General features: G+C 41.1%; 1 protein-coding gene across 19 annotated transcripts in view; it reads right to left on the minus strand.

Moving 5' to 3' along the window:
• The window catches only part of eif4g3b (eukaryotic translation initiation factor 4 gamma, 3b), a 346,564-nt gene that overhangs the window by 226,163 nt on the left and 100,894 nt on the right, over positions 1-19,507 (minus strand). For 10 of the 19 annotated variants that reach the window (XM_069919081.1, XM_069919076.1, XM_069919083.1 and 7 more), the window contains one exon: positions 4,191-4,226. The exons of 8 other annotated variants lie outside the window; for them this stretch is intronic. In XM_069919081.1, the coding sequence (XP_069775182.1) occupies positions 4,191-4,226 (36 nt within the window). Of the gene's footprint in view, positions 1-4,190; positions 4,227-7,091; positions 7,330-19,507 lie in introns of those variants that run through there. One more of the 19 variants, XM_069919087.1, reaches the window with a different exon arrangement.

Raw genomic sequence — 19,507 nt, forward strand, 5'->3', positions numbered from 1 at the left:
TGATGATTGACTACCAGAACAAGGGAGAGCCACTGCGCCCCACTATCATGTCCCCTGATGATCCTCTGCTGTCAGTACCTGAGGATAGTGTGTGAGCTGCCTTCAGGCAAGTGAATCCTAATGAAAGCATCTGGTCCGAAAGGAGAATCAGGCCAAGTATCGAAAAAGTTTCCTGATTAACTTGTTAATGCATTCACAGATATCTTCAACATCTGGTGTAGGCACCAGAAAACTGGGAGACTATCTCACGTCTGAGAAGGAGAAAATTAAAAAGTTTTTGGTTAAGTAAACTATCGTTGCTGCCAGTTTTTGGAGTCCTCTGGGCTCATAACAGGAATCAAACTCACAAATTCTGTTTGGATTTGCCCAGACTCGCTTTCCTCCAGATCTTATTGCGGCGTTGATTCAAACACAGAATAAAAAGCCTTAAGTCTAGTAGTTGTGGCTTGAGTGACTGGCAAAATAGCATTTAAAAAGGTTTATCGAAATGGTGCTCTCAAAACAGTGAGATTAATGCATCATGGTAAATGCACTGCTAGATTAAATTGCAATTAGTACAAGAGAAAGTAGTTTCAGTTATTGGAAGCCAATCATTTCAGGCCCAAGAAAATGCTGCTGGAGTTCCTTGGTGTCATGTGATCACTTTTAGCTGATTCATAACCGACCTTCCACTCAATCAATGTCAGATGGACGGATGATCACTAATGATCAGACAGCATTTAGCTCCACTGCAATTCGTCTGCATGCAGCAAATTCTGGATAACATTAAGCATTAGGGTGATAAATAGCAAGTGACAAGAATTACAAACGACCATTTCCAACAAAAAATTTCAACCACTCTCCTTGGACATACAATGACAATATCAATGTCAAATACCCATTTCCAATATCCAGCCAGAAATGTAACTTTTCCAGTCACATGAACATGCAAGAATGGGTTACAGACTGAGTATTCTGTGAAGACTCTCAATTCCCAACTCCAAGGCCTTGCTGCACATCAGGAGTGCAATACAATGTAATTTTTGTTCACCTGTTGGTGGAAAGCATTTATTGTAGCTCCAACACAACTTGCTCAACACCACGATTCAATATCGCCAGTATAGCAAGTAGCAACAACTTTCACTACCTACAAAATGCACTGCAGACACTCACTAAGCCTTCTTCAACATCACCTAAATGCAACAAGCACCACTTAGGACAAAGGCAGCATGTGGAAGAGAACACTACCGACTTTAAGTGACACCATTTTAATTTGGAAATATTACGCTGAGTAAGACATTACCAGTTTGTATGAGGACTCAGCAAACAAAATGGAGCACAGTAATCTGCAATGCAGTAGTCATGTACCAGAGCAAGGGTCCAGTATATAAGGACACACCTGTAAAATTTGCAATGTCTAAACCTCATAGATGTACAGCACAAAATGCTTTTGTAATTAGATAAGTGCTCCAAGACCTGTTCGAATGAAAAATCAATGATCAAGACTTATAAAGTATAAAGCCCAGATGTTTCCTATTTAGCATGGAACCAACATTCTATCACACTAACAACTGTTAACACAAGTGCTAGCAAGTTTCAAGTATTCCAAACAAACTTGGGAACTTAAAATTTACTGAACATTCCCCACCAGCAATATTCCAGTTGTACTCCAAATATGAAATTCTTCTTTCTTTGGCTTGGCTTCGCGGACGAAGATTTATGGAGGGGGTAAAAGTCCACGTCAGCTGCAGGCTCGTTTGTGGCTGACAAGTCCGATGCGGGACAGGCAGACACGGTTGCAGGGGAAAATTGGTTGGTTGGGGTTGGGTGTTGGGTTTTTCCTCCTTTGCCTTTTGTCAGTGAGGTGGGCTCTGCGGTCTTCTTCAAAGGAGGTTGCTGCCCGCCAAACTGTGAGGCGCCAAGATGCACGGTTTGAGGCGATATCAGCCCACTGGCGGTGGTCAATGTGGCAGGCACCAAGAGATTTCTTTAGGCAGTCCTTGTACCTCTTCTTTGGTGCACCTCTGTCACGGTGGCCAGTGGCGAGCTCGCCATATAACACGATCTTGGGAAGGCGACGGTCCTCCATTCTGGAGACGTGACCCACCCAGTGCAGCTGGATCTTCAGCAGCGTGGACTCGATTCCATGCAGTAAAGCAGTAACAGGTTGAGATGCCCCAACATTCTTCCATAAAGAATCATCTCTTGAAGCCATTTCTACATTAGACATCTTAAAGGATTTGAGCCCAGTCATTTCAGTCAGGAGTTTATAGGAATAAAGGAAAAAGTTATTTTTAATTGTGTGATTTGATTAATATTTTTCACTGGACAACATTTTTTTTCCAAAAGGGTTGCTTCCTGAAAAGAAAATGGGAAATTATGATAGCCAACTTCAAGCTGAACAAAAAGATAATTTCAGGTATGATGCATTATGTAGGAAGTTGGAGAAAAATTAAATTAACTTTTATTTAATTTTGCATATTTAATTGTATAGTTCAACATGTTTTGCCACTGATTTTCATTTGTACCCAGCATCTGATGCCTCTTGGGTCAGGGACCAATAGTCGGCCAGCATCGATGGATTCCAGTTGTCCTGATGCTGCTTTTCCATGGTTGTAATGTCCTGATGAAACCTTTCATCATGTTTGTCACTGACTGCACCAAGATCAGCAGGGAAGAAGTCCAAGTGTGTATTCAGAAAATTAATTTTCAATGATGTGCAGCAATTCAAGGTTTTGAATGCTTGAAGTAGACTTAAAATGCCAGGAAATCCAAAAAATGGATTATATCAAAAAACAGTACATGACATTTACAGCAATTTTCATGATGAGCAGCCCAAAATCCATAAAATATACCGAAAAGTGTTCAGGAAGGAAAATCTCTGTTGTCCACTGTTATTTTAATTCTTTTTCAATTTTAATTATTGAAATAAAATTCATACATTTCCTCAATGTTTCTAAACATCAAACATTGAACAATGAGTTTTGACAGATGGTAAAGTTGGGCAGGTCTTCAGCAGTTGTTGGACTTCGGGAGCTTTGTGGCGATGTCCAGTTCTATCCACTCCTATGTTATTTCACTGTGGTTCCTTATGAAATTGTTCAAGCCAGCAAGAATGCTCATCCAGAACACAAAGGCAAGTTCAGTACAATGGTGATAGGTGCAAGAAGCAGCCCATACTCAGGAAAATCCAGAATGATGTTTATCTGTGGACATTGCCTGACATCTGCTTTCTACTTTCGGATTTCCAACATTTGGCTATTTTGGTTAAATCCATCAACCAAAGTTTTATGTGGAGTAGATCGGGTTGTTTAATTAATTTAAAAATTTTGCCCATAGTTAACTCTTACAAGGATGTTATACCGGGCCGAAGGGCTTGAGTTGTTACGAGACTGGTTTAGCAAGGACAATTTTTCCTTTTGCTCAGGATGCTGAGGGGTGTCCTTAATAGTGACGCAAATAAGATGAATTTTTACCAACAAGGGCCTAGATTTAAATTGAAAGGGGAAAGATTTCAAAAGGTCCAGAAATTCATTTTTTTCTGCAGAGGACAGAGCACCATTGGATAAAACCATCAAAGGACTCAGTAGAACCAGGTAATGTTAACAACATTTAAAAGACATTTAGACAGGTATAGAGATAATAAAGGTTCAGAGGGATAGAGGCCAAACATGAAAAGATGGGCAGCTCAGATAGGCAACTTGGTTGGCAATAGATCAGTTGGGTTGCAATGCTTGTTTTTGACTTGAATAGCTCTATAAAATATTTTCAAAAGATCTGGGTTATAGTAAAATTAGTGCCAATTAGAACATCATACAATTTGATATCTGTAGTTCGATAGGAGGACTGTGTTATGAACTTTCAACCTTTTTAATTATTTTTGGGACTAAAGGGACTTGATTAGCATGAATAAAGGAACAGCAATGGAAAATTTACCAGACAATGGTAAATTCGAAATAATATTTTTTATTAAACTATTAATAACATAACATTTCTTAGTTATCTCTAAACTTACTTTACTCTAAGCTTAACCCAACTATGCACAAATGTAAATGTGTGTGTGTGTGTGTGTGTGTGTGTGTGTGTAATTCAAAGTCCCACTCTGAAAAGTCAATCTTTAGAAGTTCAGCATCATGTTAGTCTTAAATTCTCAGTTCAGAAATAATTATTAAGCACTTTAAAACATTATATCTTCAGGCCTTTTTACTCACAATGTGCCAGCTTTCTTTTATGATGAATTCATAAACCTAGACAAGGGTTAAATGAATGTGGTTATCTTCTTCTACGATGAAGTCACAAACCAGATAAGGGTTAAACAAATTGGTTATACACAAAAATAGACCCAGTAGAAATTTGTCCTCTTTTCTAAAGGTGTTCCTTATTTCAAAGCCAGTGATTCTGTGTTCCCCTTTTCTCAGGAGTATCACACAACAGCAGCATCAATTCTGGTCATTGTAACTCAACCCTGTCTTTCACAAAGTTTCAACGCATGTGTCACAGGAGTTTTGACTTCTGTACTTTCCAAACTGAACACTTCCAAAACTAACTCAAAATGTCTGAATTCGGTAATATTTATCCAAATCATGTGACTGGTACTTTTTTTTAAAATTATTTATTCATTCAAAAAACAAATAATATATGACATATGCAGCAATTAAACATAAACATAAATTTTTTTATAGAAAAAAATATATAAAAAAGAAAAGAAAAGAACCCCCCTCCCTTCAGCCAACTCTCCAATGGAGAGCCATAAAAAAGAAAAAAGAAAGAATATTAAAGAAAAAGTTAAATATGCATATTAAAATCTAATAAATATAAATTGAAATGTAAATATTCTGAGTATAACAGCCACTTATTAATAAAAAAATTATAATTATCACGCGAAACATACTTAATTTTTTCCATTATTAAACAATATTTCATCTCATTATGCCATCTATTAATATCAATAATATTTGTATCTTTCCACATCATGTGACTGTTACATCATCACCGAGGTGAGTCCCAATTCTTGGAAACCACATGACCATCATTTTATTTCTACCAAAACCCAGTTCATTTTTCAAAACCAATCCATATCCAAAACAACCTCTGACCTCTGTTTAAGAGGCTTACGTGGCTTTGAATAAAAACTGATAGCTTCCTCTGCAGTTCTTGGGTTTCAAGTGGGTCTTGATAATTCATTAGCTGTCTGTCCAAGACAGTCAACTCTGAGAATTAACACTCTTCTCAGAAAACAATGGTTCTCTATAAATGTGCTGTGACCTGTGTGTGACCTTGTACCAACCCAGAGCTAACTTACTAAGAATACAGAAACAATATTTTAATTATAATTTACTTTACTAAGACACTTTTATAAAAGAAATATAATTTAACATTAAATTAAAGGTTAACACAAATCCATTACAACTAAAAACCTGGCATATTCTATCCCTAATTGTCAGTTTCCAGCAGTTTTAGAATGTACCAATTTTAATGCCAATTCACACCAAATTAGCTATTTTCAGATGCCTCTATACCCTCTTTCACACTTTCAAGTCGTCCCAGGAATTAACTGCCAATCGGCCTAAAAAGGATCTTATGTGAAATGAAAATCGCAACATCTAGTACAATCGCAGATTGCCGATGTCGGCATTGCAATCAGGCAAGTGTAGAATGGCCAATTGCATTCTAGGGTAGAAATGACCCAAGTTTTTGATTGACTGCAGGAATGTGAATGAAGAATAGATTAAAATGAAGGTATAAACTTGGGAAAGTCGCAGTGGGAGAGAAAGAGAAAGGAAATAAAAAGCTATAAATAGTAATAGTGGACAATTTTTAAACAGCCTGGGAAAGTTGGTAGACCTACAGCACACAATTTATAGAGACTGTGGGATAAAGTGATGGTGGCCTGACTTCCCAGAATGTCCTCCATGAGTGCTTTGTGCATGCAGCCTTGCATACAGGCCTTTCTTTACTGCATGGCATTCTGGGAGGTCAGGTCTGCCATTGCATTTTCCCCCATGGTATTTATATATATTATGCGCCATAGCATTTCCAACATTCTCACGCTGTTTAAATTGTGCATGATAGCGCTACCAACTTTCCCACCCTGTTTAAAAATTGCCCACTATTGCCATTTATTACTAGCACTTTTCCACGGTCCTTTATAAAGGTTTATATCGGTTGGTACATCAACAACAGGGGCTGAAGGGCTCACACTGTGCTAATTATGTTATAATTAGGCATGATTAATTTTGTTCAGATGTAAGATCATAATACACTGATCAGGATTTAGGGCAGGTCCATCATCATTCAATGCGTTATGATGTCACTGGTAGAAGGTAGAACAGTCCTAAGCCCGAGGGTGGCTCCTTGCAAGTGTGAACGAGTGCAGTGTCCCAGTTAAAAGTGTCAAGTGTGACCAGCAAAAACGCCCTTCCTATCCTTGGACAATGAATGGAAGATTTAGTGGGACGCAAGAGTAAAAGGGGCTTATGACTTCAAAGATGACTATTAAGATTATGGAAAACAGATTAACCAAAGTTCTTATTCACTAAGCAGTGAAATAACTGGAAGTGAATTTTGCAAAGTCAACTGTTTAGAGTCAGCCTGGTTTTTTTTTTGCGTTTGCCTCAGTAGTTAGATGGATGCTGGCATGAAGAGCAAAGCAGTGGAACAGGAATATGTAATTCTCCACCCATATCAGAGCCAGTGTCTTCAGGGTAAAAAAAAAAGGAATAATTTTTTTCATCATTATAAATTGTCACATAGCTTAGAAAAGGCCTTGCTTCTACAAAAAGGAGCAAAGAATTGTTTCATTGTCAAAAAAAAACTAACTAAAAATTGCAACAGAGGTGATTTTGACTTTTCTATCACATTTATCTCCTATATAAAGCGAGGGCACACAAGATTCACTGTTATTTTAAGAACCTTTAGTAATGACTCGTGTAATGTGGGCAGAAAATCAACGTACCAATGTTCTGAGGTGGAAGGCATTGCATGCAAAGACCAACACCCATTAATCATCGCCAGATGCTGAAAATAGCTGAGTCATTCAGACAGTTTCTGTTCCCTTTGATTAAATAGGATAAACAACTATTACAGTTCAAATCCACCCAGTTATCACCTACCTCTTTCACTTCTTTACTACATGAAAATAAATTGAGATGAAGCATCAGATGTTAAATAAACCGCAGTGTTAAAATAAGGTAGCTCAGAAGCACTTGTCATCCACGTCCAATTCATGCTGATGAGTGCACACTGGTTTTAAATATGTTGACGCTGAGGGACTTAACGAGCTATAGAAAAGCTTTGTCTTTTTCAGGTGGCGATGAGCACTTTTTAAATTAAAAATGGGACTTACTATTGAAATTCATTGAGCCACAGCTACAGTATTATGCACAAATCTGACTGAGCCAATAAGAAGCCATTTCATAGTATGGTGACTATATTTTACCCAATCAGAAACAACTCAAGACTTAAAGGGGTGGTCAAATGCACAAAATTGCCTGATAACTCGTGTGTAAACTGATGCACTTACATAACGTTAGTTTATTTCCTGCCCAGTGTCATCCCTGCTTAAAGGAGCAACCTATGTACGGGTATTTTATGATTCTGGCAATAAAACTGGCAATGCAGCCACAATGGTTGCCTCATTTACATTTTCTGTGACCAAATTCTCATTGAGCTATATCAACAGCACTTCAATATGAATTACAAATTCAGTGTCACAAGACATTATAGAATCTTAGATGACTGTGTATCACCCACTGGCATGGTGATATTGCAGTGCACTGCATCCTTCCAGGTTCATTATAAATTAATAAGCTAATTTACTTCATGATCCTTTTGGTCCCATGATTCTCAGAGCATCTTGAAGCAAAATAATTGCGCAATATTCCAGTTATTTGTCATTCTTTCCTATTCTTTACTCTTTTCAATAATGATCGCGACTTTAAGGTCGAGAAGGTAGTTTGCTTAAATAATGAATCGTGGACCCCTGATGAAGCCAAAAAACCTACAACAGAAGCATTCATCACCAATTTTCAGGAGGAAATAAAGCAAACAAGTTTTTTGTTCTTTTAAACTCAGAATGTTTGTCCAAAATATAAAAATTATTTTATCACTTAGTCCAGATAACGGATAGCCTCTGTCTGAGATCTAGTCACACAATTTAATTGGTTCCTAATGATCTCTCGTGTCAGCTTCAAATCATTCAAAACTATGCAGCCACAAATTACCCACATTTCCTCAACGAGAGAATTTCTTGATTCAACAGAGGAGCTTGATTTTAAAAATCTGCACACATTTACTCCTCCTTCATGGGGGCGGCACAGTTAGTCCAGCTGCCAATGCAACACTACTACAGAGCCAGCAACTCTGATTCGAATCTGGTCAGTAATGAGTTTGTTCGTTCTTCCTTTGTCTGCGTGTGTTTCCTCGGGGCGCTCCGTTTTCATCCCAACTTTCAAAACCTACGGGTTGTAAGTTATTTGGTGTATTTGGGGGACAAGGGGTCATGGGCCGTAAGGCCTGCTACCGTTCTGTATCTCTAAATTTTAAAAAATTAAATTTAAAATTTTACATTTTAAATTATCTTAACACTACCTCATGACAGAATGACAGCACCTTCAATTCACCCCTCCTGATCATCCCCAATTTTAATTTTACCATCAGCAGACAAAAATTATTAATTTAGTAAATTTCATTCCAAAATTTTTCTACCACATTTTCTACCTACAAGGCACTTGAACATATGCCCTAAATATAGTCAAAGTAATAAAATGCAAACAGACATGTGATAGAGTGCTGGCCAACTGGCTGGAAACTCAGGATTTGCTATGATTCCTGATGATGGGTAGTCTAGTCTTTGCAAACCTATGGAAGAAACTTGGAGAACAAATCCTCACAGATCACCTTCACTGATGAACTCAAGACCAAACTAAAGCTGCCAACTGATTGAGGAATCTACGAAAAACAGCCCAATTGGAGCTGTAGAAGCCTCATGTCAGTCTCTCAAATCTCTATACACAGCAAATTTAGGAAGAGGACGCACCTTGCAGGATAGAGAAGCACAGATAATGTCAATCAAGAATCCTTGGCAAAACTGCCTCTATCCTTAAATGATCAGGCTGTGCATCTTGTACTGTTGGCAACCACATAAAGCACCAATTGCTGATGCATGGAATGCATAACACGAATTGGACTGAGATGCACTTTGTTGTCCCAGTTGATATCCACTGTCACTAATTTTCTTAAAAATTTAGACAAAGATCACAGTAATAGGTCATTTTGGCCCATGAGCCCGCACCGCCCAATTCACACCCAATTAACCGACAACCCCCAGAATATTTTAAATGGTGGGAGGAAACCGGAGCCCCTGGGGAAAACGTACAAACTCCTTAAAGACAGTGCGGGATTTAAAACACGGTCCCAATCACTGGCGTTGTAAAGGCGTCGAGCTAACTACTTCGCCAGCCTCAAATGGTTTCAACCATTGGCAGGACCCAACGCATGTGACTAGTTGTCCCAAGCGGAGCCTTTTGTGGCTGGAGACTATACATCAGAATTTGATTGAGAATCAAAACTTATTAATTCCCAGGACTGGCAAGCCATGCTCACACCATAATTATCAAGTTTTAATTTTATATTTCAGAAGATCTCCTATGAAGAAGTGTGCGAAGGGTAACGATGGTTTAAACATTCAATAAACTACACTAGTTATTCTTCTGTCATAAATAGGTCAGTTTAAGCCGACTCATCTCATATTGCTAGGGGGCTTCTGAACCGCTAAAATCAAAGATTGGAAGGAGCCACCTCGAACTAAATTAAATTTCAGCTGGAATTTGTAGTTAGAGCTCCAATCTTTTCTTTGAAGATTTTTGTTAGATTTCAAATTCTGCAATTAAACTGAAGTAGGGCATTTGCAAAGCCAATCTGAATTCACCCCATTTGGTTCAAAAAGGCAAACCTAACAGTAGTAGTTTTGAATATCAAGCAAATGTTTCATCACCAGATGACATACTTGATATTTAATCAATACTATGAAAAGCAGTTATTGCTCATTTGCCAGGAGTTTGTTGTACTTGTTTCAAAAGTTAATTAACTGGGAAGGATGAAGGCACTGAGAGTGTCAAGATATTATATTAACAATTCTTTGACCCTTGTACACAGTTGTATATTTGAATTGTAAGAAAGTTCTACTCGAGCAATAATGAGCTTGAAAGAAAGTTAGATACGGAAGATTGTGCCTGATAAATATATAATTCCAGTAAATTATGCAACCAATCAATTTATTGCAATAAATAAAAGCATTAACAGAATAGCAGAAAATATTGTTATTATATAATAAAGCAGCAGGATTTTCAAGGCTAAGTTTGATAAATGCAATTAAAGCCTAAATGATTCTATTCAAAAAAGACAAAAGGGGTTGTCAGACAATAGATGTAACCAGTACTTTCGATCCTGTAAGTCTCTTGTTACATGCTAATTTTGACACAATCATGCCAGGATAAAAGTGTGATAAGTGAGAAATGTCTGGATGATAAAAACATGAAGTCATAATTAACCATTAAATGCATATGACTTTTTATATCACTCTTATATAGAAGGCTAAAGATATACTGAAAAAAGACTCATCTTCTATAAATGACAGGCTTGTAAACTGTTGCCCCAACTTTCAATTTGTTTTTGGTGAATCCACATATCACACTGCATTAAAAAGGGAGAGATTTCAAGCATGCGTGGTGTCACAAAACCTGTAACTCCTCGCGCGGCTGCTGCCAAGCACTGGCGCCACAATCTCGGCCTCAGGCCCTCGAAGTTGCAGGATTTTCGTCCGAAAACGTGTCAGCTCCTCTAACAAGCCATTTAACTTCTGCATGGAGCTGCCGGCGTTAGGACCAGGTGGATGAACCCTTCAGAGCAGCTCAATGTCTCCACTTTCCCGGAAAATTTCATGTTCATACAACTGGGTTGCAGACTCACTTCTTTATTCTGGCCATCCTCCGTCCATGCTCTCAGTCCTGATACAGTGTCTCAACCCAAAGCACTGACCACGACTCTCCCTGCCCTGCCACACCCCTCTTCCTCCCCAAACTACTTGGCCTTGACTGGTTCTACATCACCTTCCTTGATTCAAGCATCGGCCATTCCATTTATCACCACTAACTCCACCATCTCATTCTAACAACCTGCCTCCACCTGCCCCTCATTTTTCTCCTTATGTTTCTAGATTCTGGTGTTTTAACTCCACCCTTTCCCCTCCCCTACCTGGTGACATCTGCTCATCTAAATCACTTCTTTATAACTCCCATCTACACTCAGTCCCAGAAATACTGGAGAACTAATGATCTAATGATTCAGATTTCAGATTGTCGGAGTACATACAACCCTGAGATCCTTTTTCCTGCAGGTGTGGCAGAATTACCACTAATTGGTAGTGCAAAAAAACTGTACACAACAAACATGTATACAAATAACTATAAAAAGATAACAAATGTAAACAAACTGACTGTGCAATAAAGAGAGAATAAAAAAGAAAATAAAGTGCACAAGTAAGAGTCCTTAAATGAGTTTCTGATTGAGTTTATCATAGAGGATTCTGATGGTGGAGGGGGAGCAGCTGTTTCTGAACCTGATGGTGAGTCCTGTGGCACTGATCCCTCTTTCCTGACGGCAGCAGCCGGAACAGAGCATGTGCTGGGTGGTGTGGGTCTTGGATAATTACTGCTGCCTGTAGTGGGGAGGGTCTTGGGCTCTGTCCATGACCTTTTGGAAGGCTTTATGCTCAGGGGCTTTGGTGTCCCCATACCAGTCCATGATGCAGGCAGTCAGCACACTTTTCACCACACCTCGTAGAAATTTGCAAGGGTTTCTGGTGTCGTACCAAATCTCCTCAAACTCCTGAGCAAGTAGAGGTGCTGACATGCATTCATAATGATGCCATTGGTGTGTCGGGTCCAGGAAAGATCCTCCAAGGTAGTGACTCCCAAGACCTTAAATTTGCTCACCCTCTCCACCTCTGATCCTACAATGAATGATCAGCCTCTGGCTTTCCTTTCCTGAAATCAACAATCAGCTCCTTAGTTTTGGTGACAATGAGTGCAAGGTTATTGTTGGTGCACCATTCAGCCAAGTTTTCATTCTCCATCCTGTATGATGACAACCCCTTCCCTTATACAACCCCCAACCGCGGTATCATCGGCAAGTTTATAGATGGTGTTATTATTGAACTGAGCAACACAGTCATAGGTGCACATACCTCCCACACAAGTGTTAAAAAATGTGCCGTTAGAGACAGAGATCTCTGGCTATCCGCCATAATTCTCCAAAGTACTGGAATGATTCCTGCCGATTAGTGGTCAATAAATGGGGTTCCACTGAGAGGGGGTGTCAGGAATCAAATAAAGACTGTTCTCATGACATCAGAAAAAGAGAAAATGTTGGAATTTATAATGTATAAACAAGACAAATAAAAATGTAATTCAGCACTCAACATGGATTTATGAAAAATATCTGGCAAGTTCTGTGACAATTGTATCGAATGGAGCAGATAAGGGGAAACAAATGGATTTTCAGATTTTTGATAAAATTCACAAAGGAAATTGGTTGCATGATTAGGTATCAGGCGACATGGTTGGCAGAGCACTTTGAGCAATACCTTTACAGTTCGAATCCCATCTTGTCTGTAAGGAATTTATTTGTATGTTCTCTCCGTGTCGGTGTGGGGTTTTCTCAGGAGGATCTGGTTTCCTCCCACCAATCAAAACGTACCGTGGGTATAGATTAATGTGGGATAAATTGGGTGGCATGGACTTGTTGGCCGAAGTGGCCTGTTACCATGTTGTATGTCTAAGAATAAAAATAAATGGACTGAAAACAAAGAAGAAATAAACAGTTCTTAGGTTCGCAGACTGAGACTAGTGTGGTCGCTCTCATGCAATATTTGGATCTTAGCCAAATCAGTGGTACTGTATACAGTGCCCTCCATAATGTTTGGGACAGATAATTTTTACCTTCATTTGCCCCTGTGCTCCAGAGTTTTAAATTTGTGATCAAGCAATTCAGAGGTGATTAAAGTTCACAACCCAAATTTTATTCAAGGGTATTTGTGTACATTTTGGTATACAGCACTTTTCATACATCATCCCCTCATTTCAGGGAACTATAATAATTTGGGACAGAGCAATGGAATATATATTATAGTAGTCATTAGTAGTTCATGGCATATCCGTTGAATGCAAACATTGCTTGAAGTCTGCGATTCATAGACATCACCGGGGGCTCGACCAGGTCTACTGCCAGACATCTTCAGCTGCTGTTTATTTTCTCTTCAGCATATGGAAGGCATGCTCAATTGGATTTAGATCAGGTGAGTGACATGGCCATTCAAGAATTTTCCAATTCTTAGTTTTGAAAATCTCCTCTGTTGCTTGAGCAGTATGCTTGGGATCATTGTCTTCCTGTAGGATGAAGTGCTGCCCAATGTTTGGAGGCATTTGCTCAAATTTGAGCAGGTAAGATGTTTCTACACACCTCTGAATTCATTTTGCTACGGCAATCAACAGTTGCATCGATGCAGACAAGTGCGCCAGAGCCTGTGGCAGCCATACATTCCCAGGCCATACCACCACCACCACAGATGAGGTGGCTGCTTTGGATCTTGGCCAATTCCCTTACACCTCCACACTTTTCCCTTGCCATCACTCTGATAAAGGTTAGTCTTGGTGTCATCTGCACACAAGACCTTTTTACAGAATTCTACAGGCTCTTATAAATACTTTGTGGCAAACTGTAATCTGGCCATCTGTGGCTAACTAGTGGCTTGTATCTTGCAGTGTAGCCTCTGCATTTCTGTTCTGAAGTCTTCTGTGGACAGTAGGCATTGACACATCCACTCCTGATCTGTCGAACAGATGTTTGGGGAATTTTCTTCATTATGAGAATTTTTCTGTAATCAGCAGTGGAGGGAGGTCTTCCTTAGAATACCAGATCTGTTGCGATTACTGAGCTTATCGGTACGCTCTTCTTAACGTTGGTTTTGGTCATCCTAAGGTTTGGGCGATGTCTCCTACTGTTTAATTCTTGTTTTTCAGCCTCATAATGCCGCCTTTGACTTTCATTGGCACAACTCTGGTCTCAAGTTGGAAAAATGGCAACTACTGACTCCAAAGGTGATCAAAAGCTCAGAGGCAAGCCTAGCTCTCTTATACCTGCTCCAATTAAGCAATTAAACATACCTGAGTACTCACAAACACCTGTGAAGCCAAATGTCCCAAACATTATGTTGCCCTGAAATGGGGAACCATGTATAAAAAGTGCCATAATTTCTACATGGTCAAACCAAAATGTATACAAATAACCTTGAATAAAATTTGGAATATGCATTTTAATCACATGGGAATTCTTTGATTAAAAATGTAAAACTGTGGGGCACAGGGGCAAATAAAGGAGAAAAAAACTGTCTTTGTCCCAAACATTTTGAAGGGCACTGTAACTTTTGATCTAGATTCTAGTATCTTCAGTTATATGTCTCTACTTCTTATTGCATTCCATCTACCACTTTTAATTCACTATTCTGAACAAGATTTGTTGCTTTTTCAAGATACTCTTGCCCACATAACTTTGTATTATATTCCTTTTCCTTCCAAGTCATTGTTACAAATATTGAATATCTAGTGGTTCATGTCTGATTTCAAATGCATAACTCCAGCAAGGGTCGAAACAGAAACGAGAGCAGTTGTCGGCCATCTGGCCCTTTGAGACAGTTCAGTAATTCATCAAGATGATGGTGGAAGATCTGCATCAGCACCATTTTCCTGCTTTATTCCTACATTTCAGTGAGATGTTCCCTCGTTTTCTCACCTCTGAATTATACCAACAATATATACCCAATCTCTCCACACAGGCCAAATTTACAATCCAGAGACTCATGGAACCAGTAGAGTGAATCTTTGCCAAACTCCATTATTGCCAATTAACTCCCATGTGAAAGCTACACAATATGAAGTCGTGCCAAGGTAATATTCAATTATATGAAATCACCCATCATAAAAGGCACCATATAATTTCTCTTTCTAATCGCATTACACCTGCATACTCACTTTCAGTCAATTGCACCCGACTAAACTTTCTTCCCTATAAACAACATTGCCTATGTCATTATTAAGGCTCAATTTTTCCACCTGAAAATTATTCATATGATTTCACTGACCAAAAAAACAAGCCATAAGGCCCTTTCAGGTGGCATGAACACCCCAGTGTAAAGCTGCACAATCTCTCCCCACCCCCCCACCCTTGCAGCTAACGACATGCAGCAGAAGCGCCTCTAAGGCGCTGATGCCAACCCTCCTCCTGGAGGGATTATCGGCGGAGAGCGGCACTCTACCGAGGCACTTGAATGTGCAGCCGCTGTAAGCGGGGGCGGGCTGATGACTCTATCAGCCGGAGACCCGACATCCTGCTCCCTGATGGCTTCCTGCCCCGCTGCCTGACAGCCCCCCACTACCAGACAAACCCTGCCCTACTGGGGAAGGGAGGTCGGTGGGGGCTGTTGGGGCAGGGACAGCCGGTTGGGAATGTCAGCGCAGGGGCGGTTGAAGGGGGATAGCCGGTGCGGGCTGTCACAGCCTGGCTGGCCACTCTTGCACAGGGGCCACTCTCACACAGGGGCCATTCTCTGGGGCTCAAAATGTGGCATATCAATGGCAGTCTTCCTTACCCATAATGCAGCTGGAACTGTTGTGGGAAACAGACCGGTTCCACCTGCATGGGGGATTATGGGTAGCAAAGACCGCCAATGCTATGCCGGATATTTATGACAGGTGTCGCTGCGGCACCAGTCACCCCTCCTCCATCAGATCCGGGGGCGCTACGAACTGCCTCTGGATATCAATAGGGCCTTTCAGGTGGACCAGACAACACTACAGCAGCCTTTTAGAGCTGCCATCTGAACGGTGAGTCAGCAAGTTAAGATCCCCTCCTGCTGCCACTCTCAAGGCAGAAAGTCCACCTGAAAGGGCCTATATAATGACTTTGAAAATACATTGCAAAGAAGCCACAAAGTTAGAATTCTTCACTTTCATGTCTTTGCTCAGCTAACTTGCTACTTGTATCCCCACCCGAGAAAAAAATGATCAAAAACTATTCCCTTACACAAAACCATTCTGATTCAGCCTAATCAGATTTATTATGATGGTGCAGTGCCATACTTGCCGCCTTCTCATTTCCAATAAATTGATAATACTTCAAGATACTGAGTAAAAGAAACAGAAAACTTATTTTGTTGCAATCACATCTGTCCTGATTAATGTTTCTGTCCATACTCCAGATTTCCAGCATTCATGATACTTTCCTTTCAAAATACATACAGTACAACTCCGATCATCTGAAATTGATTCTCCAAATTTTTTTAAAAATTTCAGATAAATGAGGATATCTGAAAGAAACCAGAAATCCTCACTTATCTGAAAATTTTTCGGAGCCGAACTGACCAGGGACATTTGGCCTCCTGTTGGCGACAGTGCGAACCTTGGACTCCCAGCACTGGCGACAGTGGATCTCAGGCTCCCAACCGGCAACAGCGGTGGACCTCGGACTCCCAGCACTGGCAGCAGTAGACCTTGGGCTCCTGGTGGCAGCAAGAACCTCAAGCTCCCAGCCAGGAGCGGGGCCTCGGTAGGAAAGTGTCGGTGATCAGCAATGCCCAGCATTTTTTCCGGTGAGAATTAAACATTATTTTGATGCTTCAAAAGCCTTCCGTTGTTGTTTAAAAACTGTTACAGGTGATGTGCTGTTGCTACAGGGCTGTTTTTTAAAAAAATGACCAGTTCTCCAAAAAAACCATTTATATGAAATATAAATTTTGGATAATTGAAGTTGTGCTGTAGTGTTTAATCTGTGGAAACTATTGCTTTGGATTCTTGGAGATAGTAAGCAAACAAAACCAACTGAATTGTGGATCCAAAGATATTTAATGGACCTTCTGTGATACAATTCTATCAATATAACTAATTTTCAGACTTCCATTCTGTAGTGCAATCAATAACCACAAGCAGGCTCGAAGCGAGTGATTAAAGGCTTTAATATCCTGAAACATCAGGCACATCTTTATAACCGCTGGGCCAGATCCAAGCCTGGTATGGAGGGTGGAGACTACGGCTATCAGCCTTTATTGGGAATCTTATAGAGAGGAGTTACAAGGTCGGAGGTGACCTCCTACACTACAGTCCAACTATAATTGTTTATCCAAGCTGTTCGCTCAGAGTTCTCTCTCGACCTAATGTTGTGGGATAAAACAGATATTTATGAAATAGAGTGAAGGCCAATGAAAACCAAATACAGTAAAATGCTGAAATTATCCTTTTATCCAGCTGAAAAACAATTTTAATAGAGTGGGCTGGTGTGGGAAGGGGGCAGAAATACACAAACTCAGAGAGTAAATAACAAAATTCTGTGGACACCGTGGTTGAAGTAAAAACACAAAATGCTGGAGAAGTTCAGCAGGTCAAACATTGGTCTTTAGGTAGCAAAGGATACAAATATACATAATAAACATTTCAGGCTTGAGCCCTTCATCAATGATGGAGAGCATTGGAACAAAAGAATAGGAAGGTGGAGGGGGGTGGCAAGGCAGATGATGGGTAGAGAAAGGAGGGAGGGGGCAGTTTCAATGAGGGGGGAAGGTGGATGGTAGGGCTATGTGGGTGAAAGAACTGGAAGGACAGGAAAAGGGGGGAGGGGAAAGAAAAGGTAAGCAGGTTTAATGGAAAGCAGTAAAGTCAATGTTCATGCCATGTGGCTTCGAGGGTGCCCAGACGGAAAATATGGTATTGTTCCTTCAATCTGTGGTGGTCAGAGTAGGACGGTACACAAGGCCATGGACAGACATGTGAGCGGGGGAGTGTGACATGGAATTGAAGTGGTTGGCCACTGGAAGGTTGCTGTGGTTAGGTGCAGAGTGAAGTGATCAGTCTGCAACCAGTCTCTCTGATGTAGAGAATAAAACAACGGGTGCACTGGATGCAGTGTATATACTCTGAATGTACAATTGAAGTAGACATGGTGGGGAGCTGGCTGATGGAGGACCTCAGTTTTCTTCAGGCTGACTTCCAGGCCAAACATTTTGGCAGTTTCCGCAAAACAGGACGTCAAGCGCTGAAGAGCTGGCTCAGAATGGGCAACTAAAGCGGCATTGTCTGCAAAGAGTAGTTCACGGACGAGTTGCTCTTGTGTCTTGGTGTGAGCTTGCAGGCGCCTCAGATTGAAGAGACTGCCATCCATGCGGTACCGAATGTAAACATCGTCTTCATTGTTGAGGTCTTTCATGGCTACCATGACTACCAGCCCCCCCATGTCTCCATCGGGCACACAAAACTCAAAATGGTCAACCAGTTTACCTATCTCGGCTGCACCATTTCATCGGATACAAGGATCAACAACAAGATAGACAACAGACTCGCCAAGGCAAATAGCGCCTTTGGAAGACTACACAAAAGAGTCTGGAAAAACAACCAACTGAAAAACCTCACAAAGATTAGCGTATACAGAGCCATTGTCATACCCACACTCCTGTTCGGCTCCGAATCATGGGTCCTCTACCGGCATCACCTATGGCTCCTAGAATGCTTCCACCAGCATTGTCTCCGCTCCATCCTCAACATTCATTGGAGCGACTTCATCACCAACATCGAAGTACTTGAGATGGCAGAGGCCGACGGCATCGAATCCACGCTGTTGAAGATCAAACTGCGCTGGGTAGGTCACGTCTCCAGAATGGAGGACCATCGCCTTCCCAAGATCGTGTTATATGGCGAGCTCTCCACTGGCCACCGAGACAGAGGTGCACCAAAGAAGAGGTACAAAGATTGCCTAAAGAAATCTCTTGGTGCCTGCCACATTGACCACCACCAGTGGGCTGATATCGCCTCAAACCGTGCATCTTGACGCCTCACAGTTCGGCCGGCAGCAACCTCCTTGGAAGAAGACCGCAGAGCCCACCTCACTGACAAAAAACAAAGGAGGAAAAACCCAACACCCAACCCCAACCCACCAATTTTCCCTTGCAACCGCTGCAACCGTGTCTGCCTGTTCCGCATCGGACTTGTCAGCCACAAACGAGCCTGCAGCTGACGTGGACATTACCCCTCCATAAATCTTCGTCTGCGAAGCCAAGCCAAAGAAACAAGTGAAGTGTTGCTTCATGTGAAAGGCCTGTTTGGGGCTCTCGATCGTGGTGAAGCAGGAGGTGTGGGCACAAGTATTGAACCTCTTGTGGGTACAGGGGAAGGTGTCGGGTATGCGATGGTGGGGAGGGATGAGTGCACGAGTGGATCATGGAGGGAGTGGCCCTGCGGAAGGCCAAGAGGGGAAGAGAGGGAAAAATGTGTGGTGGAATCCTGTAGTTAGTGCCAGAAATTCCACAGAGGATGTTTGGACGCCAAAGCTGATGGTAGGTGAGGATGAGGGGGTTTCTATGACTGTTGCGTTTGGGGGCAGAGGGGGCCAGGGCAGATGAGCGGGAAATGGAGGAGATGCAGGTGAGGGC

The sequence above is a fragment of the Narcine bancroftii genome, chromosome 2 (assembly GCF_036971445.1).
Source record: "Narcine bancroftii isolate sNarBan1 chromosome 2, sNarBan1.hap1, whole genome shotgun sequence".
Taxonomy (NCBI): domain Eukaryota; kingdom Metazoa; phylum Chordata; class Chondrichthyes; order Torpediniformes; family Narcinidae; genus Narcine; species Narcine bancroftii.